The 24,187-nt window shown below is 33.0% G+C and overlaps 1 protein-coding gene across 2 annotated transcripts in view; it reads right to left on the bottom strand.

Annotated features, from left to right (window-relative positions):
- Positions 1-1,415: 1,415 nt before the first annotated feature.
- Positions 1,416-24,187, bottom strand: part of LOC129273532 (actin-binding LIM protein 2-like) — a 50,490-nt gene continuing 27,718 nt past the window's right edge. Inside the window, exons 12-23 of one of the 2 annotated variants that reach the window (XM_064107793.1) lie at positions 22,605-22,661; positions 19,698-19,849; positions 18,982-19,104; positions 18,409-18,565; positions 16,926-16,952; positions 13,432-13,496; positions 12,748-12,814; positions 12,462-12,598; positions 11,110-11,166; positions 6,178-6,249; positions 5,483-5,604; positions 1,416-5,062 (exon numbers count right to left, since the gene is read on the bottom strand). In XM_064107793.1, coding sequence (XP_063963863.1) covers positions 5,491-5,604; positions 6,178-6,249; positions 11,110-11,166; positions 12,462-12,598; positions 12,748-12,814; positions 13,432-13,496; positions 16,926-16,952; positions 18,409-18,565; positions 18,982-19,104; positions 19,698-19,849; positions 22,605-22,661 — 1,028 coding nt within the window. In that variant the 3' untranslated portion in view covers positions 1,416-5,062; positions 5,483-5,490. The remainder of the gene's footprint in view (positions 5,063-5,482; positions 5,605-6,177; positions 6,250-11,109; positions 11,167-12,461; positions 12,599-12,747; positions 12,815-13,431; positions 13,497-16,925; positions 16,953-18,408; positions 18,566-18,981; positions 19,105-19,697; positions 19,850-22,604; positions 22,662-24,187) is intronic. The other variant, XM_064107794.1, reaches the window with a different exon arrangement.

The following is a 24,187-nucleotide window of genomic DNA, read 5'->3' as shown; positions in this document are numbered from 1 at the left end:
CTATAATCAATATATTAAACAAAAAGAAATCAAGAATATAATCATTCAGATGTTTCAAGACTGGAGTAATTTTATCAATGGATCCATGATTATTATACCAAAACTGTTTCTTGTAGAGTTGAAGTATATTTGTTTCTTCTTAAAAGGTTAAATGGTTTCAAATGTAGAATACAATACTAAGAAATGTGGTTAATTTATAAGGCGTTTAAGATATGATACATTGTACATGTACGTTTCAAAGCATGCAGCTTTATAGACGAAACTGACTTCAGATCACGGCAATTTATGTCGGAATTCTTTGTTGAAATTCATTTTTTTAATAAAGAATCTGTAAAAAAATATATATCCCTAATTTCACTGAATTCAAATACCTTTTGAAGAAACACCTTACTGATTTACACTATACAACTCATGTGTAATTTCCATTCTAAAATTCTATTTCATCGTCATTGTTTTAGTGTTGTAATATTTGTACATTTTTTGTATATATTTATTCATTGCTCATTTGTATATAATGTACATTATGCATTGTTTGGTAGTCTCTCTCCCAATAATTACTCTGATTGATTGATAATAATTAATGTTATTTCATGCCGTCTGGATTCTAATCAAGAGGGGATCTATATCACACATAGCTGTCCACTAGATTTTTCCACTTATTGTATTTATCACCGTTCCTTCCATTTTTCATGTAATATCTGTCTTGCAATGATTGTATAAACATGTAAATATTGTTATTACCTATCTGGGGATGTGGGGAATCAATAAATCAAATCTAATAAAATATTTTAGCTTCTCTCAAGCACACAATTATTAGGCCTCCTGTGTATGTCCTAAAATTGTTTGAAAGAGTGTAAAAGATGAAACAATTATTGCAGATTGGTCTGCAACCTCTTTGGCTATTACCCATTTCAGATGGTCTAATCCCGGTTTCTGCAACCAGTTCATCGAAAAACCCATTTTGTATAATTACCACCGAGTCTATATACCATTATGTCTCATTCCCATTTATGCTACACCAATATCATCGATTACCACTTGGTCTCACACTACTTTACTGTTTGCAAACCTTCTTCTTCTCCTTCTCTTTCATCTCCCTCTTCTTTTTCTCCTCCTTTTCTTCTTCTTTTCCTCTTCTTTTTTTATTCTTCTTCCCCCTCCTTCTCCTGTTCTTCTTTTTCTTCTAATCCTCTCCTACTTCCTCTTCTTCTTTCTTCTTTTATTATTCTTCTTTCTCCCCTTCTCTTTCTTCTTTTATTCTTCTTCCTCTTCTTCTTCTCCTTCCTCCCCTTCTTTTTTCCTTCTTCTTCTCCTCCCTCATATTCCCCCTCATTCATTCATGCATTCTTCCTCTCCTCTCAATATTCTCCTATTCCCATTCCGCAAAGAACACAATGAATAAAACAAAACAAACATTTCTTTATTTGCTGTGCATTTCTATGTTTGAATTTCCAAGGTACAATGTTATGATTTCTTAGATTTACCAAATTTCATGAGTTGCATTCTTATACCATTAAATACATCATCCAAAGGGTGTTTTGCAGTGTATTTCTTAAAAGGGACAAACGTGAAATTAAGTGGGTATACACTTGTAAGGTTATAACATATATAAACACTACATCATACAAGCAATGAACTTTCATGCAGGGTACACAATTTTACCAAGAAGAAGCAAATGAAAAGAAATATTTGAAATTACATATCAGACATACTGTCAATCACATAAGGCTTTAAGTTAGGTGATACCGTCAAAATAAATTCAACTAAATATATTTCATATTCTGAATTCTGATGGTAGTATTACTGCACCACGATACTTCACACATCATTACCTCTCAAATTAGCAATCAGAAACTTTTATTATATGCTATTCAGCTCATATGAAATAGAGGGTTCCATATCATCAATCAAATTATTTTACACAATAAAAAATAATCTATAACTGTAATAAACTAGTATGACATTTTCATTCAACTTTATTTTTCATAAATAATAATTGGATTTTTCCCTTTTTTATTGAGCACCTCCCAAAGAATGTTCTTACTAACATTGAACTTGACTACTTGTTTGTTCTTTAATAAATAAAAGATTTTACACAAACTTAATGCTCACATTGAACATTCTATTCAACTCTGATTTCATTTTTCCATAAGCAAAATCTAAAGTCAATGTTGTGTTTATAAACCATTCCATACGTATTTCAACCCTATTATTATCGCAGATTTTAAACTCCATAATTAGGGCAAGAAAACTTACAACGACTATACAAACAATAGATTAATAAAAACTTTGTAAAACCATGTTCTAGTCAATACTCTTCAAAAATTACAACAAAAGGCAACTTAATCATTTTTTTTGTGCCGCATCTCCAAGGAGGAATTTCACTCAGTAGCTCTGACAGTGGCTTATTTTGTCTAAGCTGAAATGATATAATTAATAGACAAGGAATTATAAAGTTTCTTAAGGTGCCTAATGGTCTCTGTATGCAACATATTCAAAGCCAAGCATTAAATAAAATTCTATTTCAGTTTATACACAATATAGATTTGTTTTACAATAAATGGAAATCAGTAGTATACAAAGTAACATAAAACAAAGCAAACAAATACACAAAATAAATGTTCTGGGTAACAATTTCTATGCTTTATACATATATGACAGAGCCATAGCAACATAAATGTCCTCTTATTTAATAAAATAATGATGTCTATAACAAGAAAAATAAATGTTCTACATATGCGACTTTTTGCAAAATTCATAAGAATATTTTAAAAATTCCAGCAAAATTACTCTTGGTATATTATCATATAAACTTACATCATTAAAAAGCAAATGAATTATATTGTAGGTTGGTCTAATATTGCTCCACTCAGCCCTGAAAAAAAGATGATCATTAAAACAATCAATATCACAACTGAATTAGTTTTAGAATACAGGTAACTACATTCACAACAAAAGTAATGTATTTGCATACTATATCAAAATTTTACCATGCTATGAAATGTCTACCTAGTGCCAGTGAGCACATTGAAATAATCTTCATTACTTTCAAACCATTGAGCTTTGAATAATTCATGATTTGAACAAACATTAAAATGGAACCTACAAATCAATAAAATAATTTTAAATATCTCAAGCAAAATGCCCCGAAATAGGGTGAAAATGCAGTGAATGCATTGAAAAGCAATTGCTAATAAATCTGATTACATATCTTTTCTTTGATTTTACTTCTGGTATGACCATTAGGTGATTTAATCTGGCTTTGTGAGCATTAATTTTTTAAAACAACGGATTACTGAAATGGGCCATTTGTAAGGAAATACTCCCCAAATAATAAACCTAACCTTCTACAAATGATGTGAGATTTATTCTTTTCATGAAAGGTCAGGTTATTTGATATCACCCCCCCCCCCCATCATCCAAAGGTTTAGATACACTGCATAAAGCTGCTAAAACTTAATATTCATATCATTTGCAAGACAGCATTGGAGTGTCAAGTGGCAGCAGTATCTACATGGAACTGTTACAATAACAAAATTTTCAGCACTGTATAACATGCCACATGTATTTTTTTTACAAAAATTGTAATTTTGTATTTCTCAAATCCAAGAACTTCATATCATTTTTTTCTAATTGTTTTTACACAGGATTTATTTCAGTGACCAAGCAATTTTGTAATATTACAATTATCAATACTACAAAACCTTTAAAGAAACTTTAAAATAAAATGAATTACACACAGCAAAGATAATGGAGTTCTATAGCGAAATTTTTGTAATTACAGAGATAGCCATTTGCAATCATAACATGATTTTATGATATGAATTCAGAGTGTGAATTTTGAACCTCGACCCTCTCACTATTACAACCCCCCCCCCCCACAAAAATATTCATGACTTTATATATAGTATTTCTGATGGTGTACAGCTGTGGTATGACTAACTTAACTATATTCTGCATATGCTCACTGTTTCATGCTGACATTCATTCATTCATTTTGTGAATAAAAAGCAACAAAACGTTTCTCATCAAATTCCTATACAAAATGAATGAAATATGCAATACATTTTTAAAATAAGTTGTAAATTTTTTGTCTAGAAGGAAAATCACAAAAGAAATAAGGTCCGAAATATATTTTTTTAAATCATTCACTCAACTAAGGCAGTGACACATGGTTAGTCTCTTTCCAAGTCTTTGAGCAATTAATGACAATGATTCATTGAAATATTCATACAAATATCCTGCTTAGTGGAAAAGCAGGCTATTGTGATTTGAATTATCTATCAATATCATATCTTTCTATATACAATATATATATTTTTATTGAATTTTTCTTTTGTATCATCATTAGAACATATGCCTTTACGGTATCGCATGATCAAACTATCTAAATTGTGTCAAATCACACTAGTTCAAACTTCTACTTCAGTGAAAGTTGCAGCGAGCACAGATATTCTTGATAAAAATCGTTATTGTATGCATCATTTGAGTGAAAAAAATGCTAACACAGGATTTAATGCTTAAGAAGCATTCATGATGGTTTGTTTATTCATTATTTTTTTTCAAGTTAACATATGTTATTTGCCAACCAATATATTTTACTAATAAAAAAATGTGTAAACATACAGTGTATTGATACACAACACATAATATTACTCACGTTGCTTCAAGAGTATTTTCTTTCATATTTTTTTTAGCTTTCCTTAAGTATTTTTGTGTACTTCATTTTCTCATCTCGTTAATGCCATAATGCATGCACAAAAAACCCCCATTAAAATGGGAACATAAACAATAAATAATTTACATCAGTTTCCAAACAGTGAATATGATGTTGCACCTTGCCCAGTCCAATAAAAAGCAATTTTCATTTCTTCGACAAAGATTCTTTTGCCCCTCTCATAAGATGAGGATTGTTTTGGGTTTTTTTTAAATCTTCTCTTGGTTCAATTCAGCCACATGAATAAGTTCTTTCCATCCTAATCACCTTATCTAAGATGGTGGGTGTCCGGGATATTGTTCTCCTCAGTTGTTGAAGTACTCTAACATCAAGTCTGCTGCATATCTGAAATAAGAAATTAAAAGGGGAAAGTAATTTGTCAACATCTTCAGTTCACATTGATATGGCACAATATTTGTATGTTGACCTATGTACTTGAAACACATTCAGCATCATTCACAAAATCATCTTCATCATTTTCATCATCATCATCAAAATCACAATCATCGTCATCATCACTGCCACCACCACCACTACCATCATTATCATCATCATCATCATTACCACCACCACCACCACCATCATCACCATCATCAATGATCACCATCACCCATAGACAAATAGATAGTAGGGAGGAGCAAGAGATACCCTACAAAGGAAAACTTGCAGCATATCTTCCTATACATACTTTTTCAGCAACATGTCATTTCAACATCTGAACAAAAAACACTGCTAATGTATCTTTTAAAAGTTAGAGTCTAATACCTGGATGATCAGAAGAGCAAGGCATTCTTCTTGAATACTGTCTGTTTCCACAGAGGCAAGGCATGGAAGTCTTCAAAAGTCATCCCAAAGGCTCGGAAGAAATCTTCATTTGACAAATGGTACTGAGAGAGACAATAGTCAAGAGGGTAGTGTGAGTGTCATGTGAACTCCCTAGTCATCTGTTCTGTAATCAATTCTCAAATTCAATTTTCTTTAGTGTTCTAATTTTATACTTTATTTACTACAGTGACATGTTTTTTAAAATGTGACAAAGCAGTTTGAAATAGCAAAATCAGTTTTCCAAAATGTACAATGGCACAACTGCAGATGCAACAGTCAACTGTTGGGTGAATACAAGCTAAACACTTAGTACAGCAAGGTTTTGTTTTATTAGTTTTAATGTCTTATTTTTGTCCCTCCCCCCACCCCCCCCCCCCCCGCCAAAAAAAAAGGTTTATTTGCAGTGAGATTCTGTGAATTGCATGATACATTGCAGTGAGTATGTTTGTAAGAATAACTTACACAAGGTTTAATTTGGAACAACGCATTATTTTAATACAAAATGAAATTATCCTAGTTATTCAGTAACCTCACACTTAAACCACATTTCATCCCAATACTCTGATTAAAATGAGGACACATGCATACTCTAAACCAATCACTTGACTTTCCATGTTATAATAGTTTATATTTACCTCTAAACGTTTTCTGTCCACATCCTTCGGTAGTCTGTAGTTGGTGGTTAGAAGTACCTCAAGGGGATAGAGCTACAATATAGAAATAGACAAATCTCATTAGCATTCTTGCAACAGAAAACCATTATAAACAACATATTTCAGACTACATCACATAACTTGTTGAATGAAAATTTTACAGTAATAAGAAAATCATGTCATCCTGAAAACTTGATTTACTATTACAGGTCAGAGAAATCTGGTGTGAAGATGTATGTCTATATACTACAGGAAATAATTTTGTTTTACAAATATGAATTGGATTTTCGGTCGTAAGAGAAAAGCTCTCAACTAAGTAATGTACAGTCCTATGTAAAAATATGCTATTAAAAAAGACTTTATGCATAGCAGTCTTTCAAAAATATGTAGCAAATTGCGATGCGATACCAGGGAAATTATTCCCTGTAATTTTAAAACGGCGGTTCCATAAAATTATCAATATATGTCTGATCCCCAATTTTCTTACAACACTTCATGGACTGCTCCGTCAAACCAGGAAAGTTTAAGAGCATTATAGCTTAGTTTTGTGGTTTGTATCATCTGCAAAGTAGACACAAACCATTCATTGAGGTCCAATATTAGTCTGCAAACACAGACTCATATTTGACACTTTAACCAATAACAGGTCTAGAGTAAAGACTAGATGCTAAAGACTCTGTTTGTGTCAAATAAGACCTTGGTAGAGCCAGCCACGGTACACAGTGAATCTAGTCTCACTACTTCAGACTCTACATTATGCACTATATGCAAATTGCGAAAACAAGGGTCTGTGCCTACAGACTAGTCCAATATAATGTATATGGGGTAGGACCTTTCAATTTTAATGGAATTGCCCAAAAGTCTGTAAAGGTTTTGGTCGCCCTGTATTGTCTCTTTCGGTTCTATTTTATATTGTTTCGCTCTAGCATTCTCGTCATTCACACGATTTTACTTCGATAGGCGCATGTCGAAAAGCTTCAGTATGTCCATAATTAAAGCTATTTTATGAAGAAGAAAAATTAGAGACATATTGTATTCTTTTAAGATCTTATTGAGAAATTGAACAAGAAATTTCGAAAAAAAATCTGTCCACAGTTGTACAGACAAATTCATGATATCATAAGCATGATGACATGATACGAGTGATGACATCATAATAGAATCATTGTGATGTCATGAGTTTACATGTACCTTTGAGCTACTGATTTTTTTTTAACAGGACTCCAAGAACATGTGCATTTATAAAAAAATTATTTTGTTCAAGCATATCTGAAAATTTATGAATAAATGCCATACTCTGTGGATCCCTTTTTTGAACAAGTTAACAGTACTGTTCCTGGCTTGTTTAAAAAAGTTCTATTTCCCAAGTCACAAATATTGACAAAATTTGTCTCCTCCTCAAATAATACATTAGTTACAGGCATCATTATAAGGACTGTGTGGCTGAACTTAATAAAAACATATTCTTAAAGGAAAATGCTAGTTTTGGTAACGATATCAAAATGAGTTCGTACAGAATCCAATGAAATGACCACCAAAGTGTATGTCTGTATAAATAAAACGCATGTGCCAAAGGATTCTGGAAGAAATTGTGTAATTGCTGAGAAATCAGCAAATAAGCACAGGATTCGGGTAGAGCTAGCGTCGGGCCCCGATGCTCAAAGCAATAATTATACACAGTCCCACGTGCGCTTATCTGTGTTGGGGAAGTTCAATCTGAACATTTTTCAGCGTAGATTTCAAGATTTCACAAAGTTCAGTTTATGTAACTGTACCAGATCTAGATCCTCGATGATATACTGACAATTAAGCCTGGTTTTACAGACTTTCTCATGAAATCAGTGTTTACTGCAACTACTGGAATTTCTCTTTAATATATAACATATTATATTTTTCCTTGCCGGATGAGGCCTTTTATTCAAAGAACAAGTAATCAGCACACCATTATAAACAAAACCATTTAATGGGGAATTGGTTTAATGAAAAATTAAATTAAAATCCGTTTTTTAACTTTGTATGTGCTGCCGGGGTGGGGTACCGCATCACATAATTTGCTGAGGTATCATAAACTTAAATATATAACATGCAGCATGCTCATTCTCAATATTCAACATTCATGCCTTTATAACATATATTATCAATTTGATTTGACTGGTTATACATATATATTAGACGTAACCATCTAGTGACATACTATAATTCTTAATCTACTCATTAATGGGCTATAGGGGAGCTGATTATGAGGGATAAAATAAACCTCTGGTACAACAAGGAGTCGTGAGTCATACCCAGTCAACAACAAAAATGCTACAACTTGAGATGCATAGATATGATGTGTGTAACCAAGCAGGGGGGGGGTTAGTGGAAAAAAGGGGCATGGAAAGGATATTTGCATCTACAAATGGGGAATATGATATATATAATATCATATAAGTGCATATGCTCTCCTGATACATATAAGGAAGTGAATTAACGTACAAGAACAGGACCACCATATTGTAATGTATAACAAAAGTGAGAGTAAGAAAAAAATGAAACCCTAATATCAATTACATGTATGGTACCATTGTAAAGACAGAAAATACAGTGCAGGGATTCGGCAACATATATATATATATATATATATATACTTTTGCTTTTAGTAACTAAAAAAAATAATTGCAAATTGGTTTAATTCTATTCAAGGAAGAATAATGGGCATTTCCTTGGCTGTTCACTCCAGATGATTTTGATACGAAATCAGAATGTGTGACATAAAAATAATAGAAAGTACATGGACAGTATGTCACTAGAATATAATCAAAGCTATTTTGCCTTTTATATACTTTTGTTTTACTTCATCTTCAATTCACAATAGTTTATACAAATTACAATTTGGAGTGAACTTTTCCAGAGTAAGAAAAAAAAGAGTAGTACACATTTATTCATTGATAAAGAGTAATGATTTTTTTTTGGCTACAATTGTAGAAGTACACCCTTTGGATTTGTATAATATTGATTTTTATCATATAGACCTTTAATAAACATGTATTAACGATTATACACAATTCTTAACACTAGCATGAAATTTGAAAGGAAAGATATACTATTGCCACTAAATCATTTAAATTGATTTGGTTTCATTTTATCTTTATTTTCTTTATTTCTGTTAATAACTAAAATCTAAATGACCAAGATTAGTAATAGGCTAAATAATTCAAAAGTATTATTATATACACATTTGAAAAATGTATATATGGCTGCCATTGCTATTCTGGGTATTGAGTATTGGGGCTCGGGGGTTGATGAGGGGTTGGAAGGGTTGGGGTGGGGTTGAGGGTGGGGTTATGGAATGGAATAATTCAAACCAGGAACATAGAGCTTATTCATAAATGAAATCACCAATCACCATTCAATTAGAAAACATACAATCTTTACCTCTCGTCCCATTTTTGACTAGTTTATTGAGAGTAAGAGAAAGAGGAATGACCAAGATTATCAGTATTGTTTACAAGAATGGCCAATTCAATGACCAATTATTGCGCCTATACTTCTTTCAATTATTATGTATAATGTGAGTAACTGATTCGGACTTTAACAAAGGATATCACATGTACATTCCTCATGCCACAATTTTTACCCCCAGTACTTTATTAACTCAAAAAATGTGGTTTAAGAGCTTTTGCAAAGGTTAAACATATTGATATAAATTTTACAAGCCATTGTCGTAAGTGCATTGGTTAAGATTTTGACGTATAAAGCTCACAGAGACAAGCAGTCAAAGATGTCAACTATAATTTGAAGAGATTGATATACTGAATATTATGCTCCTGCTTTTTATACAATGTTGTGATCACTTTTCCATGCATCTTGGTAGTATCTGACAAGTTATAAGGTAAATGTATTTCATGTTTGCTAAGTATTTGGCAAAAATCTAAGGCTCAAAAGGTACAAGTCAAATGCAACTGCAGCTTTGAAAGCAATATTTTGTGATGCTCATAATTATCTATGGATAAAAATTAAAAAGAAAAAGGTAGAATTAAGTCATGAATCTTCTTTCTTTCATTTTTTTTTCAATTTTACTTAATCGGTGATGAGCATACATTTCCCTCTTAAAAATAAATTCCAAATTACATACTTGAAAAACATAATGTTTTATAAAACTGATCTATTTGTCTTTTTATTTGGGAAAAACATATGCTGTCTGCTTGGAACATTTAATAAATTCTTATGCATACTTTCTTTTGCAAATAGCCAATACAATGCATCACTAATGTAGTTTTTGCATGTGCTCTTGTAGCTACGTACATGTATGACTAATATCATTAGGGTAAATGTATAATAGCATATACAGATTTGATATAAACATGCCACTTATTCAAATCATGGGCTTTCAGATCAAATAGGGCCCTGCCAATGCAATTTGTAATATTAGGAAACTAACTAAACAACTCCTTCAATATAAATATAAATAACCATTACTTGAAAGGACATCATTATCTCTCATTTACAGGATAAAGTTATTCCTTATGACCTATGCTGACTTGAAAATAACCACATTGTTCTGGGTATGCCTGCGAATTGATAGTGCAACATAATGCAGTAAAGTATGCAAGGCTTGATGCAAGTAGAAAGAATACTTCATGAAAACTGTAACGATATAATACGAGAGACAATTAATGAGGTGGCTTCACGATACAATGTTTACCAGTATTCTTTTATATTATACTATATGTTTGCTCCTGATAAGGCAAGAACAAATTTGCTTGCAAATGCTGCGTCATGGTGATCATCTGATCATTGCCCACAAAAGAATATATGGTGCACCCTGAAGTCACTACATCGATTCATTCTTCATAATGAAAACCTTCAGAAGTTACATGACGATAGGATATATAATATGAATTATCCAAAATGCAATGTTAGTGAACATACCACAGGCATATTACTAATGGACGATCCCTTCTCCATGGTCGACGTAGACACGTTCTTCTGGAAGTTAGAGGTTAGTTTGGTTGCCATGGTTACAACATCATCATCATCATACAATGGGAGGTAAGTATGGGGCAAGATAAAAGATCATGCAAGGGTGTGTTAGTAAGGGTTACATTATATGCCGATGAACTCCATTAAGATTAAGAATATATTTTTCCATGTTTATATTTAGCAAACTGCAATGGTACAACACACTCATAAGAGAAGAAATTTCAATTTAATTTCAAATTTATAATTGTTGTGGTTTGGAACCTAAAAGTTGAATTTTGAGTTTTAGCATTACATACTCAAGTTCTAGAACAATCTTTTAATCTTCCCTTATCACATTTGACTCATTAACATGAACTTCAACAATAGTTTTTGTTACATTGCACAGGTGGAAAGCCATGTAATTGCCATACAAAGCAGATTCATCCAATGTTTTTAATGCTTGTCTGGACTTCATTCATATATGTAAAAAGGAGTATTTCCTTAAATTGAATACGTATTTGCTTTCCATTTCATACCATTACATTTTGCTAATAAATCATTTAACAAAATATTAAAAGAGAAGTCAATATAATTTTTTCTGCGAGCAAAGTTATTCCTTTGCATACTGTTTCAATGCCCCCATGGATAGAATTTAGAGTAAATACAATTCTTAAATTCAGAGCAATGTTCAAATAGTCTAACGTTGCTGCTCTTAAAGCTCTAGTCATCAAAAAAATATATTTAGAGGTCTTTGCAAGAGCTACAACAGCAAATACAACCAAAGAAATTGTGTGATTCCCATATCAATTATGTTTTTTCTGCCAACATATGCTTTCTGCATATTCTGATAATTACATCAATTTATATTGTCAATTGATACCAATAAATGTCTTTTAGGATCTCGATTTACTGCCTGCAGAACTTTTGCCAATTAACTCCTAAAACCAAATGCAATTTGATTCCTCAAATCAGAAGCCCTAATTTTGGATTGGATTTTGCTTGCATTTAAAGCACCTGTTTTTGCAACCGACCCCTGATATTTATTCTTAACAAAAGCCCCACAACTAAAACAATATAAATATGTAAGAGCTGTTTTAATACAGATTAAAGTACTTGAACACTTGACCTTTGACCTTTTCTACCATATTCACATGCCAAATGCACTATTACCATCCAGCGTCCATCTTGCACATGATCCTGGGCAGTGTCAACACGCCCCTAAAACTTACTTGCACTTTGACCCTACGGCCTACAGGCCTACCCTTTGGGGTGGACTTATATTTAGGGGCAGCGATCCTTACAGCCTTAGCTGATCTAGGTACCTTAGGCTCCATTGAAGGCATAGATTGACCGGTGGTGATCCTCAACGTCCGAAGCTGACGGTCATTCATGTTGGCCAGTCTGGGAGAAAGCTCTCCGCTGCTTGCATAGCCGTTGGATATGTAGCCTTCAGAATTGCCTATGACACACGATGAAAAGAGAGAGTGAGGGATTGGCATTGGTTCTAAGATTCTGCACTGGAGCATTCACATTTGAACAGGTCTTAAAGACAGAATTTATTCCTTATTCTAAAAGGGCGATCTAAATCAGATAATAAGAGAGTCTTACCATCGCTATACCACGACCCACTCCTAGCGTTCATTGGAAGAGAATTTGCTTTCCTGTAAGCTTCATTCTGTAAAGGTTAATGAAATGATAGAACAGATTAAGCTTGAAACTTTATGTTCAATATCCACACTTTGTTTCACCAAAATTATCATTGAATAATCAAGTACATTCATTATCATTTATAACACATCTCCATCCCTCAGGTCTCAAATTGGATTGCAAATTTTGGAGGAAATAAATCTTATCAATATTACTAAACATAATCAATCACGAGAAGTTTCGTTCAGATCCAAGGTCTCTATGAAAAAAATCAAAGGGGAAGACTTTTGCATGTGAAAGTGTTATAATAGCTCCCATTCTCATGAACATAAAACATTTTGTTAAATACAAGATTTTGCATCCAAGCAGTGTTATGTTTATCTCAAATATGCATAACGATGATGGTGATGATAATACTAGGTATATAGTGGCATCTTGGTGCAATCAATTTTGAGGCGCCAAATCATTACCATCCGGCTTCAGGTTAAGTTGGCCGATTCCAGCATATTCAGGGAACGGTACCTATTCACCCCACCTGGGGTAAGTAAAGAACTGACTTTATGAAATAAAACCGGACTTGCTTTTTCATAGAATTAATGGAAACAATAAGAAAAAAAATAGAGAGTACGATAATCATCATCTTACCAGGCTTTCGTATCTTAGATTTGGTGGAAGTGTTGAGCTCCTGGGCGGTGTCATCATCATATTTTCTAATCATTCAAAACAAAAAATCAGAATACTCTCAAAGTAAGCTTTGGGGTAATATTTCAAATGTTTCCTTCAGGGTCACTTTTAACCTAATGCATACTGATTTTTGTTAACTTCCATTGGATTTCTACAGAGATCATCAGGTACAAGTAGGCAACGGCTTAAATGGAGTTGATTATTGGGTTTAACGAGCATTTTGACTATTGGACAATGTTAGCAGTCTTGATAGTTGATATTTTTCCAAGCTTAAAAAAATATATGAGAATGAGGAAAGGGACAAATGATGCCTCAAACCCACACTTGCCCCTTTAAAACCCAATTCTTATCTCAGAAGTAGAAGTAATAGTGGATTTGGATTCCGCTTGTCAGAGGGCTGTGTCTTTTGCTTTTTAAATCCTTTCTGAAGAGACAGTCCCATCATGCAGAATAATGGAATTAAATCAATATATCATCAATCATCTCAAGCTGGAAATAAAAACCACATGCATTAAACAGTGCATGTTAGTATGTACCTAATATGTATAACAATTTTTTGTAGGATACAAGTATCATTAAGTTTTCATAAAAAGATTACTTTAAAAAAATGTTTACTTAATATAATCTAAATTATTCTTTTTCAATGTGCAGCTTATTACAAAAAGGTAGTTAAAATATAAATAACAAGTCTTCTGTTTAAATCAGGATATATATATATCATACCTCAGGTTCATTAAATCATGTCAGGAATACATATTGAATCAATGCCCCAAAATAAAAATAAACAACTGACACTAAAAGACATAATATAAAAGCGAAAGTACTTATAAATATATATACAGACTTTTGAAGGGAAATTACACTCTACTATGTATCGTCACATAACTTTTGGAAGAATCCTACTGCAAAGTGTAAAATATAATATTTCTACATTGTTGTTATGATGACTATAAAATACATAAACATGTTGATTTCTAGATGAATCTAAGCAGTAGAAGGAAATGAGATGAAAAGTTTTGAAGTCTTTGGCAGACAATACAGAGCTAGTAAGTATAAGAATTTTCTAAGCACAAGATAACTGTTTATGATCAGATTTAAACAAAGAACTAGAGAATAAAAGAGTGATTGAATTAAACAGTAATGAACTCAAAACTACACGGCAGTGAGGAGATGATTTGGGAATTTAGAGTACATAACTACTTCTTCCTATGATGTAGGCTTATACCTATATAACAGGCAAAAAATGCATTTAAGAATAAAATCATCTAAGTAATAAACAGATTTGTGAGAACACTAAAAAGAATTATTGATGTTCAATCAACAATGGTACATGAGAGATAGATAAAATTGAATATATTGATAATTTCATAAGAAAGAAGGCTGATTTACAATAGAGTGTGACAGTCAGTAGATGTTCTGTTCTGATATGTACCCATTAATAATCACAAGACTCCCCCCCCCCCCCTTCCGTACAGAGCAGTCGTTGGATGGCAAAACTACTGTTATATAAACTACTTAAACTATTATGCAGCAAAGCCTCAGACATTGATCCCAGAAGAAATATGTCATCAGTCACTATCTACTGTGTTAAAAATGCCTTCCATACAATATTAATTTACTGTAATAATTTATGTATTTCTATGTCATATGGGCCTCCAGGTTGAAGAGGTCTGTATCAGTTTAACCCAATGAATACCAAAGTCACTGATTCCCATAGACTTCTGAGAGGGACTACCTGCTTCCAGCAGAAAACAAGTTAATGGAAGAGCATAATGAGTCCTCCAGGACAAATACGGGGGGGGGGGGGAGGTGCCTAGTATCAGCAGTTTACATATACCGGCAACCATTTTAAGGATCAGAGGTATTTTTATTGGAACAGTTCACACCATATTCTCTATTTTGTTGCTGTATATTCAGTATACCTTTTTACTTGGTTAGTAAAACAATTATGATGCTTAAAAAATAAAACATACTTTAAACATGCACATTATTAGTCATATAAATTATAAATCAGGCTTGCTTGAATTGGACATTTCCTGCGAGAAAAAAAAGTGTGCAAAATTGCACAAAATGACAAACTGGATTTTTTTTCTTCCAAAAGTACTTACTAAATCTGATGTTGAGCTAGGCTCTGGTTACGATTTATAAACACACCACAAAAATTGCAATATATTGCATGAGTGTTTGTGCATCCTCAAAGATGATTACATATTGGTGAGAAATTCAACACACCACTACACTCGCTATGAGGTCGAGTATCAAAAGCAAAATCATAGTTTAACATCCATTCTTTCCCTCCCCTTTCCACATCCCATGTGGCTATCCATTTTGACGGACGACTGGAATAAAAAATGTCTATTGTAGTTGAAACCTCTCTTTTCATTAATGATAAGAAATCTGCAAATCTGAGAGTAAGTCATGCATACATTCATAGGACACTGTCTGGGGTCAGAGAAATTAATAAATAAACAAAGAAAAAACTTGTTTGTCCAGAATTCTAAGGGCATCAACCTTTCACCCAAAGCTGATGCCCATTAAACTCTAAAACAAACAAATTGCACTGCGGTACAATCCTTTAAAACATTTTTAATTTGGGGCATTTTAAATCTTGAAATATAGCAAATAACGTTTATTTTGAAACATTGAGATTGTTGTTTCTTCTCAAAATAAATTGTAATATTGCATTTCTGAAACACAGAACCTGCAAAGCTTTTAACACTGAGATTTTAAGATTTATCTTAAACCCATGTTCTTTTGGAATGTACCTCTATGCAAATATCAAGAGCATTATAAAGAGAAAGAAAAACAAAAATCATGCAAGTGAATTGCAGAATCATTCTTCATTCAATCTTGTCATGTGACTTCTATGACCTTTGACCCTTCAACCCCATGTTTCATGCTGACCTATTGGATTTGCACAAGATCAAAGTGAAGTAAAAAAAAAAAAAAGGGGGGGGGCATATTTTTCCCCTTCACCAAGTAAGAGTCAATTAAGATGTGCCATTGTTATGTGTAAAGTTTGACATTGGGTTACATAGTGAATGTAAAACTTGAAACATAGTGTTTGTATGAGGTTTGTGTGTGATTTGGAGTGAGATTTGTTTTGAGTCTGATCTACTATGAAGGGGGCAACTTCTGGTGTCAAAAGAAAACCAAAAAAATATATAGCAATTTATTGTTCTCCATTGCAATATTTTCCACATAGGAAAAGCTAATAAAGAGAGCTCAAGGATTTATTGAAGTCTGATGTTTCAAAGACCCACATGGTGAAAAGTTCAGAAAGGGGAATGGTTTCACCAGCACAGATAAAGCTCCTATATGATGAATGCATTTCACCTACACTAGAATGTTATAACCTGCCAGTGCCATGATAAGCAATGGAATACAGGGTGCAACCATTTGAATACAGGGGGGGGGGGGTTGAAGAGTCAATAAGTGGCATCTAACCCTCTTACCTCTCCATTTTCGATGTCTCAAAGCCACTGTGAATGGAATGACAATTCACATCCAAACATCAAGTCGTATAAATCAAAATTAATCTAACTCCTCACTACGTTTGCTTTTAAAAGACACTTCATTCACAAAATGGCATAGAAAAGATAAACCTAGATTTAAATCTCTGCTTTAAAGATGTGCTACAGGTATTTTTTTAGCTTTAATAGCTTTCAAACTCTACCTGTGGTATTTTTAATAGTGAGATATGACTGTTGAGCCAATGTGACGAGCATAGTGTATCTCACATGTTTGTTTAGCATACCAAGCTCTAAACTTGGGTGTGATAAGCAGATACTGCCATCTCCTCTAGACCTGAACACATTATTTATACCCATTTTTGTATCGGTAACTTTTCAGACATAATGTACGTAAAATATGCTGCAACATTGTGATGCATCTCACTACAATTATCAATCTAAGGAGGTACAATTAATTTCTTTATGAAACATAATTACAATTGATTGATTGTTGATAGTTACAGGCTGAATTTGATTAGCAATTTACTGAGCAAGTGATGGCAGGTTATTCATTTATTTTTTTTAAATTTCAGGCATGATTTGTACATTCGTACATGATTATACACTATTGCTAAAGTTATTTGATAATTTTAATATTCATTTCAATTCCATTCATGAAAAAATTTAATGTGATAATGTGTAAGGACAGCTAAAATTCTCTACCTACACTAGCTAAGGCTGCTTTTGATGAACTTCATAAACCACATTCTCTTGTTCATGACTTGTCAATCTTTGATGAGTATTAAATCATATCAAACGGCATTTTATATAAATGTGCAAAAATGGCAGAATTCATTCAGTGTCTGTGTCATGATTTACAACTATGGAATCTTTGCCATGATGGTGATTACCGTGGTCACCTTGATGATGATTGGTTGCTAAGCTCTGTTACCATGGTAACTACCATGATGGCAAAGTTAAGACAATAGGAAGTCCTTTATGAAACAGGCTCCTTGTACATAACAATGTCATTTGAAGCTAAGTAGAAGATGGGTAGATTCAGTATTATTCCTTATGACAGCATGGATTGAACCGGGAGGGACCACTCAACTGTATTAATGTACACATGCATGGCCACAGGTTTTACAAACCCAAACATAAACAAGTTTTATCCATTGGTCAAATTGATATCCTATTGTAGTATTTCCACATGATTTTTTGAGTTGCCCCTCAAACACATAGGCCTATAACCCTAAACATATATGTGTTGTACTCCTCAAACATACCCTCTTTTTTCCTGATTTTGGCCTTTCCGACAACCTTACTGCACCACAATCATGATCGGCAAAAAAAAGTATCCATTTTAAGTGCTTTATTGGTCACGTATGTGTACAGCAATATACTTGAGTGTAATCATTTTGAAATTATATTATAGGGAGTGTAAGATATAAAAAGATTTAACTGGAATTTGCAATGATATTTTTACCAGCATCCATAGAAGATTCATGCCTTGGACTGATGGGAAGTTCTTTGTTAGCTGAAGGTGTTCTGGAGGCACTCCGAGGATCAAGATTGCTGATTTTTCTCTGTTTTAATTCGGCTTTTAAGATCTCCTTACCCAACGCTGAATCTACCTTTGAAACCTTTAGTCAGGGGGGGGGGGGGAGGTAAAATATTTGAAGAAAAATACAATTTAAAAAAAATTGATTACTTCATGAAATTGAGCAAGAAAACTTGGGGCAGGATCATACAGTGTCTGACTAGATAAAAATCAATGACAACTGCTTTAAGCTCCAGAAATAATTGTATTTTATTGTAAAAGAGGACATAACATGCCTCATGAAACACTTCAATGCACTGTTGTATATTAAGTACTTGGAGATACTTGACAACAATGCTTGTATTTCTAAGGCACTACATATAAGTCAAAAGATATTTTTCCACTCCATGTTATTTATGACTTGCACTGTGTTTGAATGATTCGTTGAAATAAATAATCATTATAATGGTAGTAAAATGTACGTAAAATGATAATTTCATCATTATTTACTGTCCTTACCTCAGCATCAATCTGTTTCTCTTCCTCCTCATCACTATTATGTAGATCACCCATTGATTTACTCCTAGAGTGAAACTGATACTTAGCAATTGCTGGTGGTCCAGGCCAGATCTCACTCTCAATCTGCATTACAAAATATTCAAAGATAAACCATTATAATTGTTTTATTTTGGTTAGTTCATTTGATTAGAATATTGCTGCCGTCAAACATCTATGCAAGGTTTCTACACATTAGATTCCATTTCACATTGCTTAATATTTGTCTTCTGTCCATTCTTGCATTTGAATTCGATGTGCAGGTGCACCTCAAAGATTTGTTTAAGGGGGTGTGTACTTTCAAATAAATTTAACCAAAGAAGACAAAAATTGTCATCGCGCATTTCTACAGGTTGTGCCAGCAACTTCTACCCCCCCCCTCCTAGATTCATGCCTGAAGTGCAAGTCAGAAAATAAATTTTGTCTATTCAATTATTTTTTTAAATAAAACAACCTACAATATATAACACTCCTGGTATTACTAACCTTGGCTGGGTGGCTTAATTGGATGGGCTCCTCATAAGCCAGGCCTGGAGATTTATAAAGCCATATTTTATATTAAAACCCAAGTAGAACTAACCCGGCTGGGTGGTTAATTGGATGGGCTTCTTATAAGCCAGACCTGGTGACTTCTAAAGTCAAATTGATTGAAAAGTGTATGAACTTCTTACACAACTAACCTTTGCTGGTTGGCTTGGACTGGGCTTCTTGGCAGACGGGAACTTGGATTGTCTGACCATTTCAGCTGATAAAACTTCATCTTTCACTGGTTTGACCTTTGGTTTGAGGGAATCAAACGCACTGTGGGGGCGTGGTCTTCTCCTGTAGCCACCTGATTGGTCAGTGAAGAGGGGGAGATGAATTGTTCAATTAGAATACATTCAAAATACTGGCATATGTAGGCCTAAAGGTAAAAAATTATACATTTGTGTTATATAAGTATATAATGTAGAACAGTTACATTATATACATAACACATAATTATCATACTCATTCTTATTGTTATTATCATCATCATCTTTGTCATCATTTTTATTTATTTAATTCAATTATTTGTGTATTCATTTGTCTTCTTCTTCACCATCATCAGCATTGTTGTCATCATTATTCATTTAATAAATTGTATTGTTTGTGCATTTATTTGTCTCCTCCACCTTCATTACAGATTTATGTTAAGTCATCAAATCACACAGACGAGTATGTATTCATTACAACTGATAGAAAATCAAAATATTAGCCACCATGAAGTAAACATTAATACAGTATGATCTTTCACAAAGACAGACATATATCTATCTCACTGCAAATATTACCCTTGCAATTGCTTCAAATAATTATCTCAGAGAAAAAATATATTGATTAAAGTTATTTCAAGGAAGCAATTAAGTAACACATTCATTTAAGATTGTTAACATGGACATTTACAGGGGAAATTATATGCATTTATTTTTATAAAATATGAAACACCAGTTTCATGCATATTAGTGGGTTCAGATATTGTTGCTACATATATATAATTCATTTTAGATAACAGTAAATAATACATTATTAAGCAATGTTTTAATGTGTTACCAAAAAAAATAGAACTCAAAATGATGATATATGTTTTGGACCTGATATATAAAGTATATCTTCACTATCTTGTTCATCAAAAACAGATATAGTATAATAAAGGTGAGGGAGTAAATTTCCATAATTAGGTCAAATATGATTAAGAGCCAAAACATGTTATAATTGTTCAAATATCACAAGGTGATTGGCTTTTTAAAATTTTAATCCTCATGGGAAAATAAATTCAGAACTTGATGATAATTATTATTATTCAAATCATAATCACGTCTTTATGACAGTAGATTTCACTATTACAATTATAACATACTGATAAAATGAATGTGTGGTTATAATGATCGTACTAAGCATATTCCTGAAGATGCATTTATTGAAACAAAAATCTGAACACAAATATCGAATTTGCTGCAACAAAATAAAAATATCATGGTTAATTGTTCTGGATGACAAACAGAACTTAAGTGAATTGCACATCTATGGAACATCTAGAATGAGTAAAAAAAAATGTTAGCCTGTAATATCAAAAGCACATGCTTTGTAAGCATACTGTATATAAATTGTTTAAATTTATATTGGTGCCATGGGGGAACAATCACATGCATTTTAAAACCCATGATTTCCAACTCAGAAAATAATTCAACATAAAAAAAAACTTGAAAAAGAAAATACAGCAAAATAAAAGTGATATTACATGCAATGGATTAAGTGATGCATCCTTCCGTCAGTAGCGTTGCTCAGCAGGAATATTAACATTGTGGATAACTCAAACGAAAATGTTTCATGGCTGATGTCAATTGAACATTATTTTCTGAACATTTCTCAATTATTCTTAAGCTAAATTATAAACACTCAAAAGAATTTGGTGTAATCCCATAACCTTATGAATAATTTTAATTCACTATATAAAATTAATGTGTCAAATGTCTTCTTGTTCAAATGAGGACTATTCGAACCAAGGGCTGCACTTCTTAATCTCAACATTTGTTGAAATCTTAAAAGGCACCTTTCCATAATTCTGCTCAGCATCATTCACTGTGGCATTCCTGCAACCCCCCCCCCCTCCCCATTGTTTGTCTACGCTGATATAGAAGGAGTAGCAGTGAGAAGAAGCTCATGGGGATTCCCTCCGAAAGCAGGATTGCTGCTGATGGCGGGACTTACTTTTGCTCAGGTATCCAAAGCATACTCTACCAAAAGACTATTGGATTGAATTGGATTGGATACTCTACCTCTATGGGATTTATGTGTATTATTGAGTGGTGCCTTTTTTAGTGTTCAGATGAAAAGTAAATAAAACATTTGGTGATGTGTATGGGTGAGAAAACATAAATTTATTAATAGATGTTGATTCGACAAAAGGACTGTGTTCAAGACGAAACAGCAGTATAAAAAACTTCATAGATTCTACTGTATTTCAAAAAGCATGTGCATTAACATCATGTTTGACATAATTACCAATCACAGGTATTCATGATCAGTGCTACTTGATGAAAATATATTTTGTTGTCCTTAGGCAAAGGAGCTTTCATTTTCTTAAATATCATGGAAAGTTAATATTTGAACAGATGTTGCCTCTAAGCCTAACTTCAATTTGTTGCTGTGGGACTCCAAACTTTATAGAAGAATATATTTTCTTCATGCAATTTTACATCTCCGAAGAATGTCTATTTAAAAAAAAAACATATCAATCTAGATAACTATAAAGTCCCTTTTCCATCCACCCCCCCATTTTTTTCTGCATACAGATGATCTTCTATTGGAGAAAATAAATCATAATTTCAGAAAAAGGGAATGATTCCGTCATAACAGAGAGTAACCAATAAAGCTAAATTAGTTCAAAAAGTCTTCTACAGTACCTATATTAGTGCAAAATACAAAAACAAAACTATTATGACTCTGTGATTAGTGTATTTATTTATCTTCTTCCGAAGAATTTGCAGGCACTTGCAACAAACTGCTGATTTTTTTTCGATCGACGATGCACAAGAAACACGTAGCTAAAAGAGGCATGTCCTTACCCGGACGTGGAGGGGGTAGGTCATATCGCGGAGGCGACATGTACGAAAACTCTTCACCTGTAGAGGGCAGTATACAACTAAGAGTCAACAACTGAACATAATAGTGATCGTAATAGTTTGAGGTTGCAAAGTAAGGTGCACAACTCAAAATGCTTTAAAAAAAAACTACACAAATCTGGCATTCCGTCTCAAATTTCATTTTCATGCTACAAACACGTCCTAGTCAATCAAAGTGATCGTTTGCATTACATACCAGCTTTATTTTCCCCCAAAAAACAACAACTGATTTAGAATATGAAGGTTAGCTTCACCACAGCTTGAAAAGAAATTGGTTTTAAACCATATACTGACCTCCCCCCCTAAAAAGTGACAAATCAATTAAAACCCTGTGGGCATTGTTCTCACTGTGGAGAGCAAAATTTAATATACTTGAAAGCCTTTGACAATTTTTCAATTTCTCATTGAATATAGTTTTACAAAAGAAAAAAAATATATAATTATGTCTATTAAATACTAATCACTTCTTCAATCATCATTATGAATAATAGATCAATAATATAAATATTTTCACATAAGATGAGTGAATTTGGAATTAGTTCAGTGCAATATTACAAATGAACTTTTACTGAAACTCCTTTCCTGCACCTATATCATTAGACAGCATGCACACTAACATACATATATATTGGTGACTATAATGGCTGGATTAGTAAAAGAAATATCAAATCAATAGTGACACGAGTGCACTAAATTTCATGCATTTCTATACACACTAAATTTTAGAGTTATATTCCTTCATCTTTTAGTTTCTGATTGTTTTAATTTCCCCTCGTGTTTTACTTTCCCTGAGATATTTGGTAAAAATCAATGATGGGAAACTTGGAAATGATTAAACAATATTACAAAAAATGGAGATTAGATTGTATCTACAGTGCATACAATTCAGCTTATTATTAAGTTTTAATAAACAAATTGATTCAATGAAGTGGAAAGTAACAAGCAATACTATAAAAGAAATCTGGGGAAAAACAGTTACATTTGAAATAAATGAAAAGGATATAAAATCAAATGAGACTGGCTGTGGTTAGTGCCCAGAATTCTGTATCTAGCTTTGTAGAATTAGCTGGCTTCAGTCCGCCTCGAAGTTCATCAGTTTCAGGAATTTTCCGATTGGGAAATTTGCCCTGATCTAACCCGATCAGAAAATAAAAGGTAGTTATGGCAGTGGGAAATCAAAGTACACATAATACCCCCAAAAGAAAATACCTGTTATAAATGGTAGGACTTGTTAAAAATTACGAAAACTCTCGCAGAGATGTATCCAAGGTCGCAGGTATTTTGGCCGTGTGAAAGTAAATTATGGGAACTTTTTTAGCCCAATGTGTAATTGGGCGTGGGCGCCGTGGGTGGCTGCTGAGCTAGTGGTTTTGAATCTCGCGCCTTGCCTGCTTATCAGACCATACTGCGCATTCTTGTAACTTCAAGAACTTTCTCGGAAGGGTATGTTTCCAGGTGGTATGAATGTGGGAATATCAGGTATTTTTTAGCCTGAAAAAATTATCGTAAGTTAAAGGGAATTCTTG

This window comes from Lytechinus pictus, chromosome 12, assembly GCF_037042905.1.
Source record: "Lytechinus pictus isolate F3 Inbred chromosome 12, Lp3.0, whole genome shotgun sequence".
Classification (NCBI taxonomy): domain Eukaryota; kingdom Metazoa; phylum Echinodermata; class Echinoidea; order Temnopleuroida; family Toxopneustidae; genus Lytechinus; species Lytechinus pictus.
The sequence above is the reverse complement of the archived record's forward strand: the minus strand, read 5'-3'. Positions and strand labels throughout refer to the sequence as shown.